Genomic DNA, 15,548 nt, shown 5'->3' with positions numbered 1-15,548 from the left:
AATCAATCACCACCAGCCTCATGACAAATTAATAAAAACATGTTTTTAAAGTGTTGATGTTTCTAATAAAACAAATTTGTGCACTATGTCATGACTCATGTCCAATACACTCTGAAGACATTAGTGCTTACTCAAATCTCAATTGACAGAAAACTACAAGGTGTACTGTACCTGTTGACTGGATCTGTGTGTGTGTGTGTGTGTGTGTGTCTGTGTGAGTGCATGTAACATTTCAATGGAATGTCCCGTAGTCTACATTAACTTTGTTGGGTGAAAGTGCATCATTTTTATGGTGATAATAAATTTGAATGTTTTATTTAGTCTTGGACGTCTCCTAGACACTCAACTCAACTTCCCATGCAAGTTGATGTCTTCTGGTTCCATGTTACCATCTACTGGTCAGTGTTTTACCCTACAACCATTCTAAAGAAGGAGATGTAAACCAGCACCATTAACCAAATATTATTTCTGCTATTTTATGATGTTGGCACACTAAATAATATTATTCTAACAACCTCAGAGAAGTTTTCATAGCAAGTAAGAGGGCCTGACAAAAACATCCAGTTGGGTCAAACCAAATCGGGTTCAAAGCCTTTATTATTTCCATCCCAGACACATAGGTAAGTCAGTGATGGTTACTTCACTTCCGAGTTCGTCGTTTCTTGCTGGCCCTCTGTGATGAGGAGGTGAGGCTCGGTGGAGCCCTGGATGGATGGGAGGCCCGGATTTGGCTTCTTAGGGGGCCTGGGGCCACAGCCACTCTCTTTCAGCTGGTGCCAGCGGCGGTAGGGGGGGCAGGTGCTGGGGGTGTGGGGTTGGGGGCGGGAGTGGGGGTGGGGGCAATGAAGCAGCCTCTCTTGTGCCACTGCATGTCACGAACGCGTCGGACAGACTGGATCTGAGGTGTCGATGCTCCCCAGTCATTCCAGTGCTTGTAGTCTCCATGCTCAAAGATGTACTGGCGGCCCCTGTAGCCTGGGAACATGTAGCCCACCCACCTAGGGAGGACAAGGGGACATACAGCTATAATGACATTTATGCAACAGAATCGGTTGAACTTCAGAGCCATACTTGCATGAGAGATAACCTTGCAGTAACCTAGCTGTAGACAGATACTGTATGCCTGATCTCAATGATGTGTAAAGGTGTTGAACTTACGCTCCATTCGTAGCCTTGATGCTGGCCACGCGGTCCTGAAAGCCATGGACCCACAGGCTGGGGACGTCGTCATCCACAATCTCCATCTTCCTCCCGGCTAAGCCTGGGTTCTCGAACAGGTGGAGTTTGTGATCCGCACTGTCCTGGGCAGGAACAGGAATGGGTGGTGGTTACACTATGTTTTCATGTCTGCTGTTTACTTGGTGTTTACTTTTGAGGAAGGTAGCTACTACTCCAGGGCTGGTAACCCTACTTAGAAAAGTGCAGTTTAAAATAACTAAATAATGATCAAATAAATACTTTTGGTGGCACAAATCATTTGGTACAAATAGGTTTCTTATGTGTAATTCTGTTAACTTAGGAAACAAAAGGGATTTGCCCTTTAGCTCGACAGGTTAGTCTTATCTCATTGACATGACAGTTGGATGCCTGTCCACTGTGGGTTGCTATGATCAGTAGGCTACATCCTTATATACTGTACGTAGATTATGTGTAAATCATTTTGGCTATATTCTGTCTGTGTATTCTGTTTATTGTAAGGGGTTGTCAGCACCATTGCACCATGTCAGATTCCTGGTACATGTAAATATACCCAGTTAAAGGATGATGATTCTAATTATAGTTACAGGGATATACTGACCACTTTGAGTGGCCTGAGGGACAGCAGGTAGTTATTAGTCTGGCTGTTGGTCCAGGTGCTCCAACGAGGATACTCGCCCTTCTCCAGCACAAACTGCTCCCCGCCAAATGCCTGGCGCTCAAATGCCACCCAGCTGAGAACACAAAGGTAATTACACTTTACCAATTTCTTGTACATAAACAGTAGTTGCGAGATAGTAGGAGAGACCGGGGTTGGTTGTCACACTTTTTACTCTTGTGTCTCTTTCTCTTTTTTTTTTTAATAATATGTTTATTATTTTCCAATAAAAATAAAGTAAAAAAAGACAGCAATACAAACAATGACATTCATTGTACAGTTGAATGGGATGGCCACTTTAGAGGACAAAACAAAAGTTAACTCACACATACACAAAATAAAACAAAATCCTATTAGGTGGTACATGTATAAGAAGACAGCATATAGTCATTACAAGCAGTGTAGTTAAGCCAAAAATAAATATTGAGTGTAGTACAGCACAGAGTAGCAGCAGATCGTCAACCCAGTTATGAAGCGGGACTAGACCATTTATCCAGTATCGGCTGCCATATTTTGTAAAACAATGGACTTCTATTGGAGGTGTTGTATCGAATCTTTTCCATATGTATTACATTCCCTAAATCCCGTAACCACATTTCAAAGGTAGGTACAGTCTCCAATTTCCAAAATTGCAATATGAGCCTTTTGGCTAATAGAGTACAAAGCGAGACAGCTTTCCCCTCCTGGTTATTCCCATCAACTGTACCAAACAGAGCGATCAATGGGTCTGGGGCTAGAACTCTATCAAAGGCCTTAGATAAGTAATCAAAAATGAGAGCCCAGTAAGCATGTAATTTAGGGCATGTCCAGAATAAGTGGGTCAACGTCCCCTCATCCTGCTTGCACCTCTCACAGTGGTGAGGTGTCCGGGAATATTTTATGCAGTTTTACTTTTGAGTAGTGTAACCTGTGAATCACCTTAAACTGTACAAGGTTGTGTCTGGCATTCACTGAACTGTGGTTTATATTCCTGAGAGCTTCTATCCAGTCCTCATTTGAGATTTCTGAACCAAGTTCTTGTTCCCAAGCCCTTTTAATGGTGTCTGTGGATACCTCTATGTGGGCCTGTAGCACATCATACAGTCTAGAGACCGACCCTTTTGAATGGGGTTTGACAAGGATCAAGCTATCTAATGTAGGACTATTTGGCTTCATGCCATACTGTGGGATATGTGTCCTTAAGAAATTCCTGATTGGGAGGTATCTGAAAAAATGTGTTGTTGGCATGTTGAACTTTGCCTGTAGTTGTTGAAATGAAGCTAACTGACCATCTATGTATAGATTACCAATTGTTGTGAGCCCCTTCTCCCTCCACTGTGAAAACACCACATCATCCAATGCAGGGTGGAAAGCATGATTCAGGCTAATCGGGCTGTCTATGTAAACAGTGGGTATGTTAAGAAAATCCCTAATCTGTTTCCAGATCCTAAGCGTATGACAAATGACTGGATTGGAGTCATAAGTGGCTTTTTTCACATATGATGGGCTATTAACAAGTGCAGGGAGTGAGGAACGTTGACAGGAGGCCTGCTCAATCAAAAGCCATGAAGGCATATCCTTCTGTCTCATCTCAGGTAAACTTTCCCTCCAGAAAGACACAATGTTCAGATTAGCAGCCCAATAATACAGTTTGAAGTGAGGAAGGCCAAAGCCCCCCTCTATCTTGTACTTGCATAAATGCTTCTTTGCAATTCTGGCTGCCTTGTTATCCCATAAAAATGGAGTTACTATTGAATCCAGTTTCTTAAAATAGCTTTGTGGTATGAAATTGGGTAGACATTGGAAGAGGTAAAGAAACCTGGGTAGGACAACCATTTTAATAGCGTTTATACGACCAACCAAGGAAATAGGCAGAGTTTTCCAAAAATCTATATTTTGTTTAAGCTGATATATTTTCATGTCCCAATTCGCTTTCAATAGCTGATCAAGGTCTCTTGTCACTACAATGCCAAGGCTTGTGAACTTGTCCCTCACTGTTCTAAACGGGGTAGATTGCAGAAATTGCATATCCACCGGCCGTGATATTGGCATCAACTCACTTTTTTGCCAGTTTATCTTGTAGCCAGAGAAGGAGCCGAATGTGTTTATCAAGTTAAGTAAGGGTGGAATAGAAGTTTTAGGCTTGGACAAAAACAAAAGAACATCGTCTGCATATAGGGAAATTTTGTGCTGTGTGTCTTTTATTTTAACAGAAGCTATATCGGGACATGCCCGAATGCGAGTAGCAAGGGGTTCCATGGCTATAGCGAAGAGAGCAGGCGAAATAGGGCACCCCTGTCGGCACCCCTTGAACAGGCGGAATGACTGCGACATTTCCTGATTGGTCACCACGGAGGCCATTGGGTGTGCATAAATAATTCTTATCCAATTAATAAATTCCTTTCCAAACCCAAAATGCTCCAGAACCGACATCATATACTTCCACTCAATCTGATCAAACGCCTTCTCTGCATCAAGAGCTATTACCACTGCCTCAACTTTATGATCATGATACATTACGTTGAAAAGGCGTCTCAAATTGTAGTATATATGTCGGCCCGGGATAAAACCTGTCTGGTCAGGGTGTATGATGTCGGAAATATATTTTTTCAATCGGTTTGCCAATATCTTTGTCAACACCTTGTTTTCTATGGGGAGTAACGACACGGGGCGATACGACGACATCTCCACGGAATCTCTATCTTTTTTCAAGATCAGGGCTATTGTAGCCTCATACAGTGTTTGCGGGAGTTTGGCATTTTCTTTTGATTGTTGAAACATTCGCAACATAAGTGGAGATAGACTAGCGCAGTACTTCTTATAGAATTCTATTACATATCCATCGGGCCCCGGGGCCTTGCTGTTTGGAAATTGTGCTATCGCTGTGTTAATTTCCTCTAAGGTTATCCCTGCATCGAGTGCAGCAGCTGCCCCCCTGTCTAGTTTAGGAAGTTCACATTCAGCGAGAAAGCGTTCCATAGTTTGTGGATCAGTAGCATCGCATTTTGATTGGTATAGCTCTGAGTAAAACTGCGCAAAGCATTTATTAATGTCCTGCGGATCTGTTACTATTTTACCCTTCTTGTCTTTTATTTTGTGAATAGCTCTAGATGCCTGTACATGCCTTAGCTGTCTTGCTAATAATTTATGTGGTTTGTCCCCCAGTTCAAAATAACTTTGTTGCGTTCTAGCAAGTAAAGAGCCCAACTTCGAAAGGATGGTATTGTATTCATATTTTAACTTTGTGATCTTCTCAAGGACTGTATATGAGGAATTTGTCCTAAAAACGTTCTCCTGTTCCCCTAACTCTCTTTCAATTTCTCTCAGCCTAGTATTGGCACGTTTCTTCCTCTCTGATGTATAAGAAATAATGTAACCTCTAATCACAGCCTTTAGAGATTCCCAAAGGGTGGAGTCGTCAACATCCCCCGTGTCGTTAGTTCTGAGGAAAAAGGCAATCTGCTCCTTCAAATACTGACAAAAAGCCTCATCTTTCAACAGGTATGCGTCTAAGCGCCACGGTCGCCGACCTGTCGACATATTGTCGAGTTTCAGCACCATGGACAGAGGAGAGTGGTCTGTAATTAGAATGGGGTGATAGGTAACCGATTCAGCTGCTGAAATTAGTTTGGAGTCCAACAAGAAATAGTCAATTCTGGAATATGATTTATGAACTGATGAAAAGAAAGAATAAGTCTGTTGGGTGCGTCAGTCTCCAAATATCGACCATGTTAAGGTTTGTCATCAATGTATTTAGACAGGCACTGGCATTTGATTGTTGAAGTGACCTTGATAGCTGTTTATCTAAAAGAGGATCTAACGTACAGTTAAAGTCACCTCCAACAATAACACTTGTATCCGAGATATTTGGTATGGCCTTAAATACCCTTTGAAAAAATAACGGATCATCGAAATTGGGTCCATATAAATTGACCAAGGTTATTGGTTTTGAATTCAGTGTACCAGCAACAATAATATACCGACCATTAGGATCTGAAATCGAGGTTGAGTAAACAAAAGGAATGTTTTTCCTTATCAGGATTGCTACCCCTCTCGCTTTTGCATCAAAGTTAGACTGGTATATCTGACCGATCCAGCTGACTCGTAGCTTGGCCTGCGCCGAGCGTTTAATATGAGTTTCTTGAAGAAGCACTATGTCAGCACCCAGTGATTTAAGATGAGAAAAAACCTTAGCTCGTTTCACGACATGCCCTAATCCATTACAGTTCCAGCTGACTATCTTTATTCCACCTGGTCTACTCTGTGCTCGGTCACTATGTGGCATTTCTTATTTTAAAGCAAATTGCTGCTGTCATACAAAACCCAGAAGAAAAACGTCCCGCCGTACGGGAGCTTGTCATGCCACCTGTATTAATAAACGTGAACATAAAACACAGACCCCATCCCCCCTCCCATCCCTTTACTGAGTGACTTCCCCAAACGAAGCACTCCTTGGCTAACACACAAACCTTAGGGTGTCTAGACATACAGCTTGAACTAACTCGTCGTCTATAGATGCTCCGCATATAAACTAATATTAAATAACACTTAACTTAACTCTCACGTTAGGGGGTGAGTGGCGCCAAAACATGACATGCCAAACAATGCTATATTAGCCACAACATCTCACCTATCCTATAAGTCCCAATTTCTGATCTTCTGATCGAAAAGACATAGGCCGGAAATTCAATTCAAACACATTCCTGGCCTGTATTTGGCCATTTAGCCGGCTGGCACAGCCGTTCTGTATCCTCAGCCGGGGAGCTTGCTTGTCAAGAACAGATCGGCCTCTTTTGCGTTGTCAAACGTACGTGTTGATCCCTCGACTGTCACCTTAAACCGGGCTGGGAAGAGGAATCCATATCGGATGTTGGCCGCCCTGCATTTGTTGCGTACCTCATCATACTCTTTCCGTTGGTTCCTCACCTCCAAGGTAAGATCTGGGTAGAAAGACACCCTGGCTCCGTTGTAGTTAAGGGGGAACTTTTGACTAGCCAGCTTGAGGATGAGATCCCTGGTGTGGGGATAGTGCAGCCTTACAATGAATGGCCTTGGTGGCCCGCCCTTGGCCGGCTTCGTTGCCTGTGATCTGTGTGCGCGGTCGATCAGGATGGCCGTTTTGAAGTGTTCACTCCCCAGCAATGCCGGTATCAGCTCCGAGACAAATTCAGTGGGTTTCCCTTTCTCAGTGTCCTCATGGATCCCACATATTCGGATGTTCTGGCGTCTTGAATGCGACTCGAGCATTTCCAGTCAGGGTTTTGTTGTCATTTTTGAACGTTGCGCACTGTTTCTCTATGTCCTGTAGTCTGGCCTCGTGATCGACTGTCGTCTGCTCAACCTCGTGCACCCTTCTCTTAGTTGCCTTCACAGTTTCGGCCAAAGTACCAATACTCTTTGAGATATCAGCCAACCTTGTGTCCACCTTCTTGCTTAGTGCGATTATGGCAGCCAGTATGTCACTTTGAGTAGGATCTGTGGGGAACTCTTGGAAGCTAGCCTCTTCAGCTAGCTCCTCGTGGGTCGGCGACGTTGAAATTGGTTCGTTGTCTATCTCATTCCAATTATCTTGTTTAGCGCCCCCTTTTTTGGTGCCTTTCCCCTTTGTCATATTTGTTTGAAGTTATAGGTTGTGAGAGGTTAAGATAAATACTAATTTGTTTCAGAATTGAGCGGAGCTCTAGCAAAGCACGTCTACTCCATAGCACGCTCTCTAGCGCCCCCCCTTGTGTCTCTTTCTCAGCAGCAGTATATCTTACAAGACTCTTTTCAATATTAGGAGAAAGAGCAAGGTCTTGGGTTGAAACTGGGACCTTTTTTTAAAATCATTATCTTATTTCAACATGGAGTTATAAGGCATCAAACACACTCTGTCCACTTGTGACAACCATCGCGGGGTTGGTTGTCACAGTATGGGGTTGGTTGTCACAATGTTTGCTAGTAACTTATTCCTTTTGTAACAGGGAATGAAGCAATACAGCCAACAGTCTTAGAAGTAGCCAAGCCTTTCTTTGATAGAATGATATTCCTAACAAACTTCAGCATTTTATGCCTTGAGAATAATATCCCACTGGGCACACCTCGTCATTTCAACTTGGAGAATTGGGTAATATTTGGTTGATACGTTGATCAATGTGATTACAACTTTTTTTCACCCACTCAAAAAGACAGTTGAAAGTTTGTTGAATTCCCAATGTGTTACCACTATGCTTTTAACCATCTAAAAGGACATCCAAATTCTCGCAGTAGCACATTGGTAACAGACAGTGACAAATCTCAAAGATAAGCAGGGCCTGGATGGAAAACTGCAGGGTAGTTGTAGATAGATAAACTCTCCAGTAGGAGGTGCTGCCCAGCCTATTGCTTTTTTATTTTAGTGGATATTACATTGAAGATCTGACGTTGTTTCAAAGGTACAAATTCAACATATTTTATGCAAGGTTTGTCAATGTTGAAATTGGTTACCATGATGACATAATCCTATGGTTAAAATTTTTACCTCAAAAGATTACTTTTTTCAAATCCAATGTATTTTCCACGCAGATTCCACGTCACAATACCTTGACAAATTACACTGAAACAATGTTGATTTAAGCAGTTTGTGCCCAGTGGGATATGACATTTTGAGTACATTTGTGTGTGTATGCGTGTTTGCACACGCCTGTGTGTCTGTGTAGGTGTGTGACAGAAAACGTGTGTGTGTGAGAGAGAGGCAACAAAGAGAGCTCTTTATAGCACAAAAGAGATGGGATGTATTGTATACTGGCAGTGGCAACGTTGATAGTGACAACCAACCCCAAGTTCCATGTGACAACCATCCCCAACCACCCCCCAATGCTAATGAATATGTTAGTTACCACATGGCTTGGCCTAGGAACTCAGAAATTGGTTTGAAATATAGCGTTCCCTTTCCTCTTTTCAACAAACATAAGTGTTCATGGATACTTCCATAATAAACATTTACAAAGAACATACCAATATATATTTTTACTTTCACCTATGAAAAACACAAATTCTCCTAACCTCAATGTTTTATTATGCTGACATGAATTGACCAGGTGGATGAGTTCTTTCAAATAGTTCACAGATTTTAACCTTAAAATTATTACACAGCACCATTTACATTGTGAGTAATTAGCACTGTGAAAACCAACCCATGAGACAACCAACCTTGGTCTCCCCTGCATGAAAGGTAATTGATAAGAACTGTGATCAAAATGTATACACAGTTCAATAAGAATGGAATTTCATTGTCTAGAGACTGAAGTTGGATTCATAAATGTTTTAACGTTTTAATAAGGGCAGTGTTGGAGAGTATTGGAGAGACAGGTAAACAGGAAGTGGGCAAGAATGAGGCATGATGGAAAATGTAGAAAATCAATATTGGTGACACTTACGGTCCTGATTCCACGATGATAGATCCCACCTTCTCACATCCCTTTTCGATCACATTCTTACACTCTGCAGACAGCTCCATTTTCTTCCCACAGAAGTTCTCAAACTCAAACACCACCACCTACAAGATAAGCCAGGAAGAGGCATGGGTCAGTGGTAAGTAATTACATTAGTACAAAATAGGCTTAACAACAACATTAACATTAGCAGAAACTGCATGAAGATTGCACAGTTGTAATTTAACAATGTGTTGTACTATACTGCCGTGTTATTGTGCGTTATTTTGCTTATGTCATTGTAAATACATACTGGTAGTATCAGTGACATTTCATAAAAAGTCAGACCAAGTGAATCTTAGGCTAAGATATAAAACGATTATAATAAGGTCCAACGGATGTCAGGCACCTTGTAGCTCTAGGGTGAATTCTTCCCTACAAAAAGAAAGAAGGTGCTCCCTAGAACCATAAAGGATTTTTCAATTGTCCCCATAAGAGAACCCTCTGAATATAACATTTTTTGCCTCCATGTGGAACCCTTTTACGAATACAATGTTCTACGTGGAACCCTTTCATCACTAAAAAGAAGGTGCTCCCTAGAACCCTAAAGGGTTCTTCAATTGTCCCCATAGGAGAACCCTCTGAATGTAACTAATTTTGGTTCCATGAGGATGCCCTTTTACTAATACAATGTTCTACATGGAACCCTTTTACCACTAAAAGATTCTAAGAATACGCTTTTTCACCACCAAAGGATTGTAGGTACAGAACTAAGATCAGCTTTCCCTCCCCAGTCCTAGTGGGGAAAATACAAAATTGACCCAAGATCAGCATCTAGAGGCAACTTCACCCTACACCCACCTTGTAGGTGGCTCCTGCCCCTCCTTGGCTCTTTCCAGCTGCTAGCTGCTCCGGTGCACCCTGCTGCTCCGACATTTTCCCTCTGCATTCCAAAGAAAAGTTGACAAACGTCCAAAAATGTTTGAGAGGTGCTGACTAACGGAATAGTAACTTCATGGTGGAGAAGAAGGCACTGTTTGCACGAAATGTTGTTTTTTTCCCATTACATCATTGTTTGACCATCTACATTCCAAAACATTCTTACATAAAAAAATCTTACATATTCTGATTCCACAAATGGACTTTTACATTTGACACGATGCATATTCAGTTCCAGGTAAAATAACAGTGCATACATAGTTATGGACAGCGATAAATGGGGATAATTGAAAACAGCAAGAGTTGCAGCACAAGATAGACAGTCAGAGCACCAAGGAAAGAGAGGGATCTGTCTGTTTTTACCTGGATGGCTTGTGCTTCACTGCACCACGTACGAGCCACACTCTCTCCGTTTTTCCTTGTTCTTTCTTTTTTCTTTTTCTCTCCCTCTTTCTGTCTCTGTATGAGGGTGTGTGAGTGTGGAGGCCTGGCGAGCAGGCACTAGGAGCCGGGGGGGTATTTATGGTTTATAAATGGCACACAGCAGCAAAAAAACAGGGGCGGGTGATGCTGTTGATGCAGCAAGTCTGTCGCTCGCATTGTGTCCATCACATTGCCTCTCAATAGGGCTACATGCCCTCGGTCGGGGCATATTGGCACCCGCTGCCACCCGGGCCGACCACGCTCACGCTGCCACCCTGCCAGTGGCCTGATGGTGGTCACACACAGACAGCGAGCCAAGAGGATTGAGCGAGATCAACTCCACTCAGCACTACTGGCCACACCCAACTGCCCATCTGTCTGTCCAGCTTTCCATCCGTCCGCCTGTCCACTGCCCCGCCACCTCACCCGCACTTTCTGCTTTCTATTTACTCTCCTTCATCTTCTTCTACCTTCACTCCTCCCTCGTGCATTTTATTACTTCATTTTCATCACTCCTCTTTTACTTTCAGTCCTTTCTTCATCCTTAAAGTTGCTTTCCTCCTATCCTTTTCCTCTCCTTGCATCCCACTATTCACCTCTGTCTCTAATCTATGTGTGACACTCTCCTATGCATCAGGTGTCAGTACTATATCAGTAGGATCCCAGTCAAACATCTGTCTTTGCCATGCAAACCCTGAAAATCGTCTTACAAGCCTCCCTTGACGCACTGGACATTTTCGCAAGCTCACTTTCCAGGGGGAATCTGGAGAAGGCCTTCCTTACTATACAGTAGTCATATTGTCTATTGACACCTGGTGCATGGAACCAACATGCTCCTATCACACACTTTTTGGTAGCACTTTACTTGACACCCAACGTCATGACACGGTCATAACCATGTCATAATATGTCATAACAGCTGACATAACTTGTCATAACCTGTTATAATAGGGTCATAACACTGTCATGACACATAGTTAGACCTGTTGTGACATATATTGCATTATTTTATGGCTGGTAATGACACGTACATAAGAGTGTAAAAACCCACAAAACCTACCACACAAGGCAAAACATTTCATTAGTCTGCGTGTCAACAGTATGTTTATGTTATACAGTACCAGTCAAAAGTTTGGACACACCTACTCATGCAAGGCTTTTTCTTTATCTTTTACTATTTTCTACATTGTAGAATAAGAGTGAAGACATCAAAACTATGAAATTACACATACGGAATCATGTAGTAATCAAAATAGTGTTCATCTTCAAAGTAGCCACCCTTTACTTTGATGACAGCATTGCAAACTCTTGGCATTCTCTCAACCAGCTTCATGAGTTAGTCACCTGGAATACATTTCAATTAACAAGTGTGCCTTGTTAAAAGTTAATTTGTGGAATTTCTTTCCTTCTTAATGTGTTTGAGCAAACCAGTTGTATTGTGACAAGGTAGGGTTGGGATACAGAAGAAAGCCCTATTTGGTAAAAGACCAAGTCCATATTATGTCAAGAACAGTTCAAAAAAGAAAAGAGAAATGACAGTCCATCATTACTTTAAAACATGAAGGTCAGTCAGTACGTTTCTTCAAGTGCTGTCGCAAAGACCATTAAGCGCTATAAGTTATCAGCCTCATAAAATTCAGCCCAAATAAATGCTTCATTGAGTTCAAGTAACAGACACATCTCAACATCAACTGTTCAGAGGAGACTGCGTGAATCAGGCCTTCATGGTCGAATTTCTGCAAAGAAACCACTACTAAAGGACACCAATAAGAAGAAGAGACTTGCTTGGGCCAAGAAACACAGCAGTGGACATTAGACCGGTGGAAATCTGTCCTTTGGTCTCATGAGTCCAAATTTGAGATTTTTGGTTTCAACCGCAGTGTCTTTATGAGACGCAGAGTAGGTGCACGGATGATCTCCACATGTGTGGTTCCCACATGTGTGATGCTGCATCAGATGACCTGGCCTCTATAATCACCCGACCTCAACCCAATTGAGATGGTTGAAGAGGAGTTGGACCGCAGAGTGAAGGAAAAGCAGCTAATGACCTCAGCATACGTGGGAACTCCTTCAAGACTGTTGGAAAAGCATTCCAGGTGAAGCTGGTTGAGAGAATGCCAAAAGTGTGCAAAGCTGTCATCAAGGCAAAGGGTGGCTACATTGAAAAATATAAAATACATTTTGATTTGTTTAACAGTTTTTTGGTTAGGACATGATTCTGTATGTGTTATTTCATAGTTTTGATGTCTTCACTATTATTCTACAATGTATAAAATAATAAAATAAAATAAAAACCTTGAATGAGTAGGTGTGTCCAAACCTTTGACTGGTACTGTATATATTAAAAAAAATATTGACCATATTAAATTATCATTGTAATTGCGCACACATTGATGTCAGACATGCACCTACCCCAATGCTCTGTTGCTGATGACTGAGATGAATGCAGGAGCAGATTTCAGGAGCAGGACAAGACACCCTCTTTTTGACTAATGACTGATATAAGGGCATGTTTGTGATAGGCCTATTTGGCTTATATGATTATGATGGTCATAGTGCTTCTTCACAGTGTCATAAAGTGTATTTTCTTAGTCTAAGTAAAGTTACACAAGATGGTCACAATTCTTCATGACAGTGTCATAAAGTTTATTTTCTACAAGTTATTTAAAGCTTGAATGTAAAGAATTCATTACAACAACAACAAAGGATTTAAGAAACAAACTTTCAAACGAAAGGAAACCTCTTGGCATGCAAAAAAGTTATTTGAATAAATGTGTAAATATATATTTACAGCTGTTGTGACATACATATATATATATATATATTGTGACAAGTTATGTCAGCTGTTATGACATGGTTATGGCCATATCATAATGTGTTATGACATTGGGTGTCAAGTGGTGTTACCCACTTTTCACACAGTCAATGTAGACTAGTAGGTGTAGGTGTCAAAAACATTCTATGGTGCCATTCAAAACATGTTTCTTACTGTATATAGGCCTACAGTATTTGCATTTCTGAGTGTGTGGATTGTTTGTGTTTTCTATTATTCCATTGAACGTTATGAAGATAATATGAAAGTGAAAATGTTAGAGATTTGCACCCTTTCAAAAAACACTGGTAGAAAATACTCCTTAATTGATCTGGCAGCAATGAACAATATCAGCTGATCAACACTCAGAAGAAACAAGATCTTATCTGTGGCTGACAGCAATACATACAGACATATCAGATCAACATGCTTATTACTAATGCAATGACAATAGGACCTTGCCCAAATATACTTGAATCTGTAAAATTAGTACTTATTATTTGATAGACATCATTTTGTCAATGTCAGTCTGCACCTATGGACGGGGAATGGTATTGTATACAATTATTTTCTGGTGCACCTGTCATTGTTACTGTAAATGGATCACTCTTAAAGTGCTTTATGGCACTTTTGCAGGATTTGGGCATCATGGCAGGCAGAGTATGCACATGTGTATTGGTTTGTTATTGGCTGAGATCAGATGAAAGACCTATTGTACACAGGGGTTGAGACATTGTCTCTAATCAAACCACACAAGTGCACAAGTGTACACAAGTGTGCAGACAGAGCTATTCCTCTCCTTTTCTTGTTTGGACAGAGTAGAGATAATATCGTTGTATCTACCAGATACTTTTATCAAGAGCAGCTCATCAGAGCAGCTCATCAGAGCAGCGAGTGAGTGCATAACATAACAGAGAAAGGAAACTGACGGATTAGTTCAAAACAAGAGATCAATTGAGAAAGAAGGAAAGTTCCATTGGCTATGTGCCAAAAGATGTACAATTCAAGTATGTATGTGAACCTTGTGGCATTGTGGATATTTGTGTGCATGACCTAAACACGTATGGTAATTACGTCAAGCTCCCACACAGAATCTGGCATGCAAGTTTGGATGGATGGAAAGATACAGTCTAGAACATATAGTGGCCTGGGATGAGAGGCACTTGTCCAAATGTTGCAAATATTCTGTGTGTGTGTGTGTGTGTGTGTGTGTGTGTGTGTGTGTGTGTGTGTGTGTGTGTGTGTGTGTGTGCGTGCTTCTTGTTTCTGTGTTGCAAATAGTCTACATGCTTATAATTCCTTTGACGAATAGAAAAGTCGAAGAGATGGTCACAACGCAGGGCAGGAAAGTATCCAATGCTTCTCCATTGTCTTGCATAGTTTGTCAATAAAAAAAGTGAGTTTCTGGAAAGGCACATGATTGGAGGGAGTCCAGGTCACTGCTGTGTTTGTCACAGGGGTGTTTGTCAGCAACAACAGCAGCATCAGTTGGATGATCTCCAAGTCAATGCCCAGCTAGCACATAATGTTCTGAGAACCATATGTTTCCTAGAGCTTGGTGAGAGCGTGGTTGTCCTATGGTTATTTTGCATGCATCCTTCCCACAACTTTCTGGGAATGGTGCAGGATAGTTGCTTGGCTTTGGAACATTCTCAGCACATTTAAGGAACTTCTTAAGAAAACATTGTTTTCTTGGAATTTCATTACTTTAACAGAACGTTTCCTAAAAGTTCAAACATGGTTATATTTCATTAAAATTTTGGTAACATTCTAAGAATGTTCTCCAACTGGTTTGACATTGAGAATGTTCTCCAATAGTTCAGAGAACATTAAGAAACAACATTTTTCTGTGGTAATTTTGGTACTTCAGCATAACGTTTCCTACAGGTTCTAGTTAAATTCATGTTCTCAAATTGTTCAGAGAACGTTAAGAACATTTTCCATAAAAAACAGAAAAACTTTAGTAACATTCAGAGAACGTTCTAAGAATGTTATTTAAAAACATATACATTCTGTTCTCAGAATTAACAAAACACTCTCTATCCTCTATCTTGTTAAGTGTGTTGGCTGCGCCCACTAATTGGCCATGCCGGATCTTAATTTGCGCTTGTTTCCTTTGAAATGGGGTCTATTTGAATAGATTAAAATG

At 41.3% G+C, this 15,548-nt stretch overlaps 1 protein-coding gene across 4 annotated transcripts in view; it reads right to left on the bottom strand.

The window, feature by feature from the left end:
- Positions 1-574: 574 nt before the first annotated feature.
- The window catches only part of LOC120062549 (beta-crystallin B3-like), a 37,230-nt gene continuing 22,256 nt past the window's right edge, over positions 575-15,548 (bottom strand). For 3 of the 4 annotated variants that reach the window (XM_039012604.1, XM_039012622.1, XM_039012612.1), the window contains exons 7-11: positions 10,087-10,168; positions 9,232-9,350; positions 1,799-1,931; positions 1,159-1,301; positions 575-998 (exon numbers count right to left, since the gene is read on the bottom strand). In XM_039012604.1, coding sequence (XP_038868532.1) covers positions 767-998; positions 1,159-1,301; positions 1,799-1,931; positions 9,232-9,350; positions 10,087-10,168 — 709 coding nt within the window. In that variant the 3' untranslated portion in view covers positions 575-766. Of the gene's footprint in view, positions 999-1,158; positions 1,302-1,798; positions 1,932-9,231; positions 9,351-10,086; positions 10,169-10,527; positions 11,725-15,548 lie in introns of those variants that run through there. The other variant, XM_039012631.1, reaches the window with a different exon arrangement.

Source organism: Salvelinus namaycush, chromosome 2, assembly GCF_016432855.1.
Source record: "Salvelinus namaycush isolate Seneca chromosome 2, SaNama_1.0, whole genome shotgun sequence".
NCBI classification, from domain to species: Eukaryota; Metazoa; Chordata; class Actinopteri; order Salmoniformes; family Salmonidae; genus Salvelinus; species Salvelinus namaycush.
The sequence above is the reverse complement of the archived record's forward strand: the minus strand, read 5'-3'. Positions and strand labels throughout refer to the sequence as shown.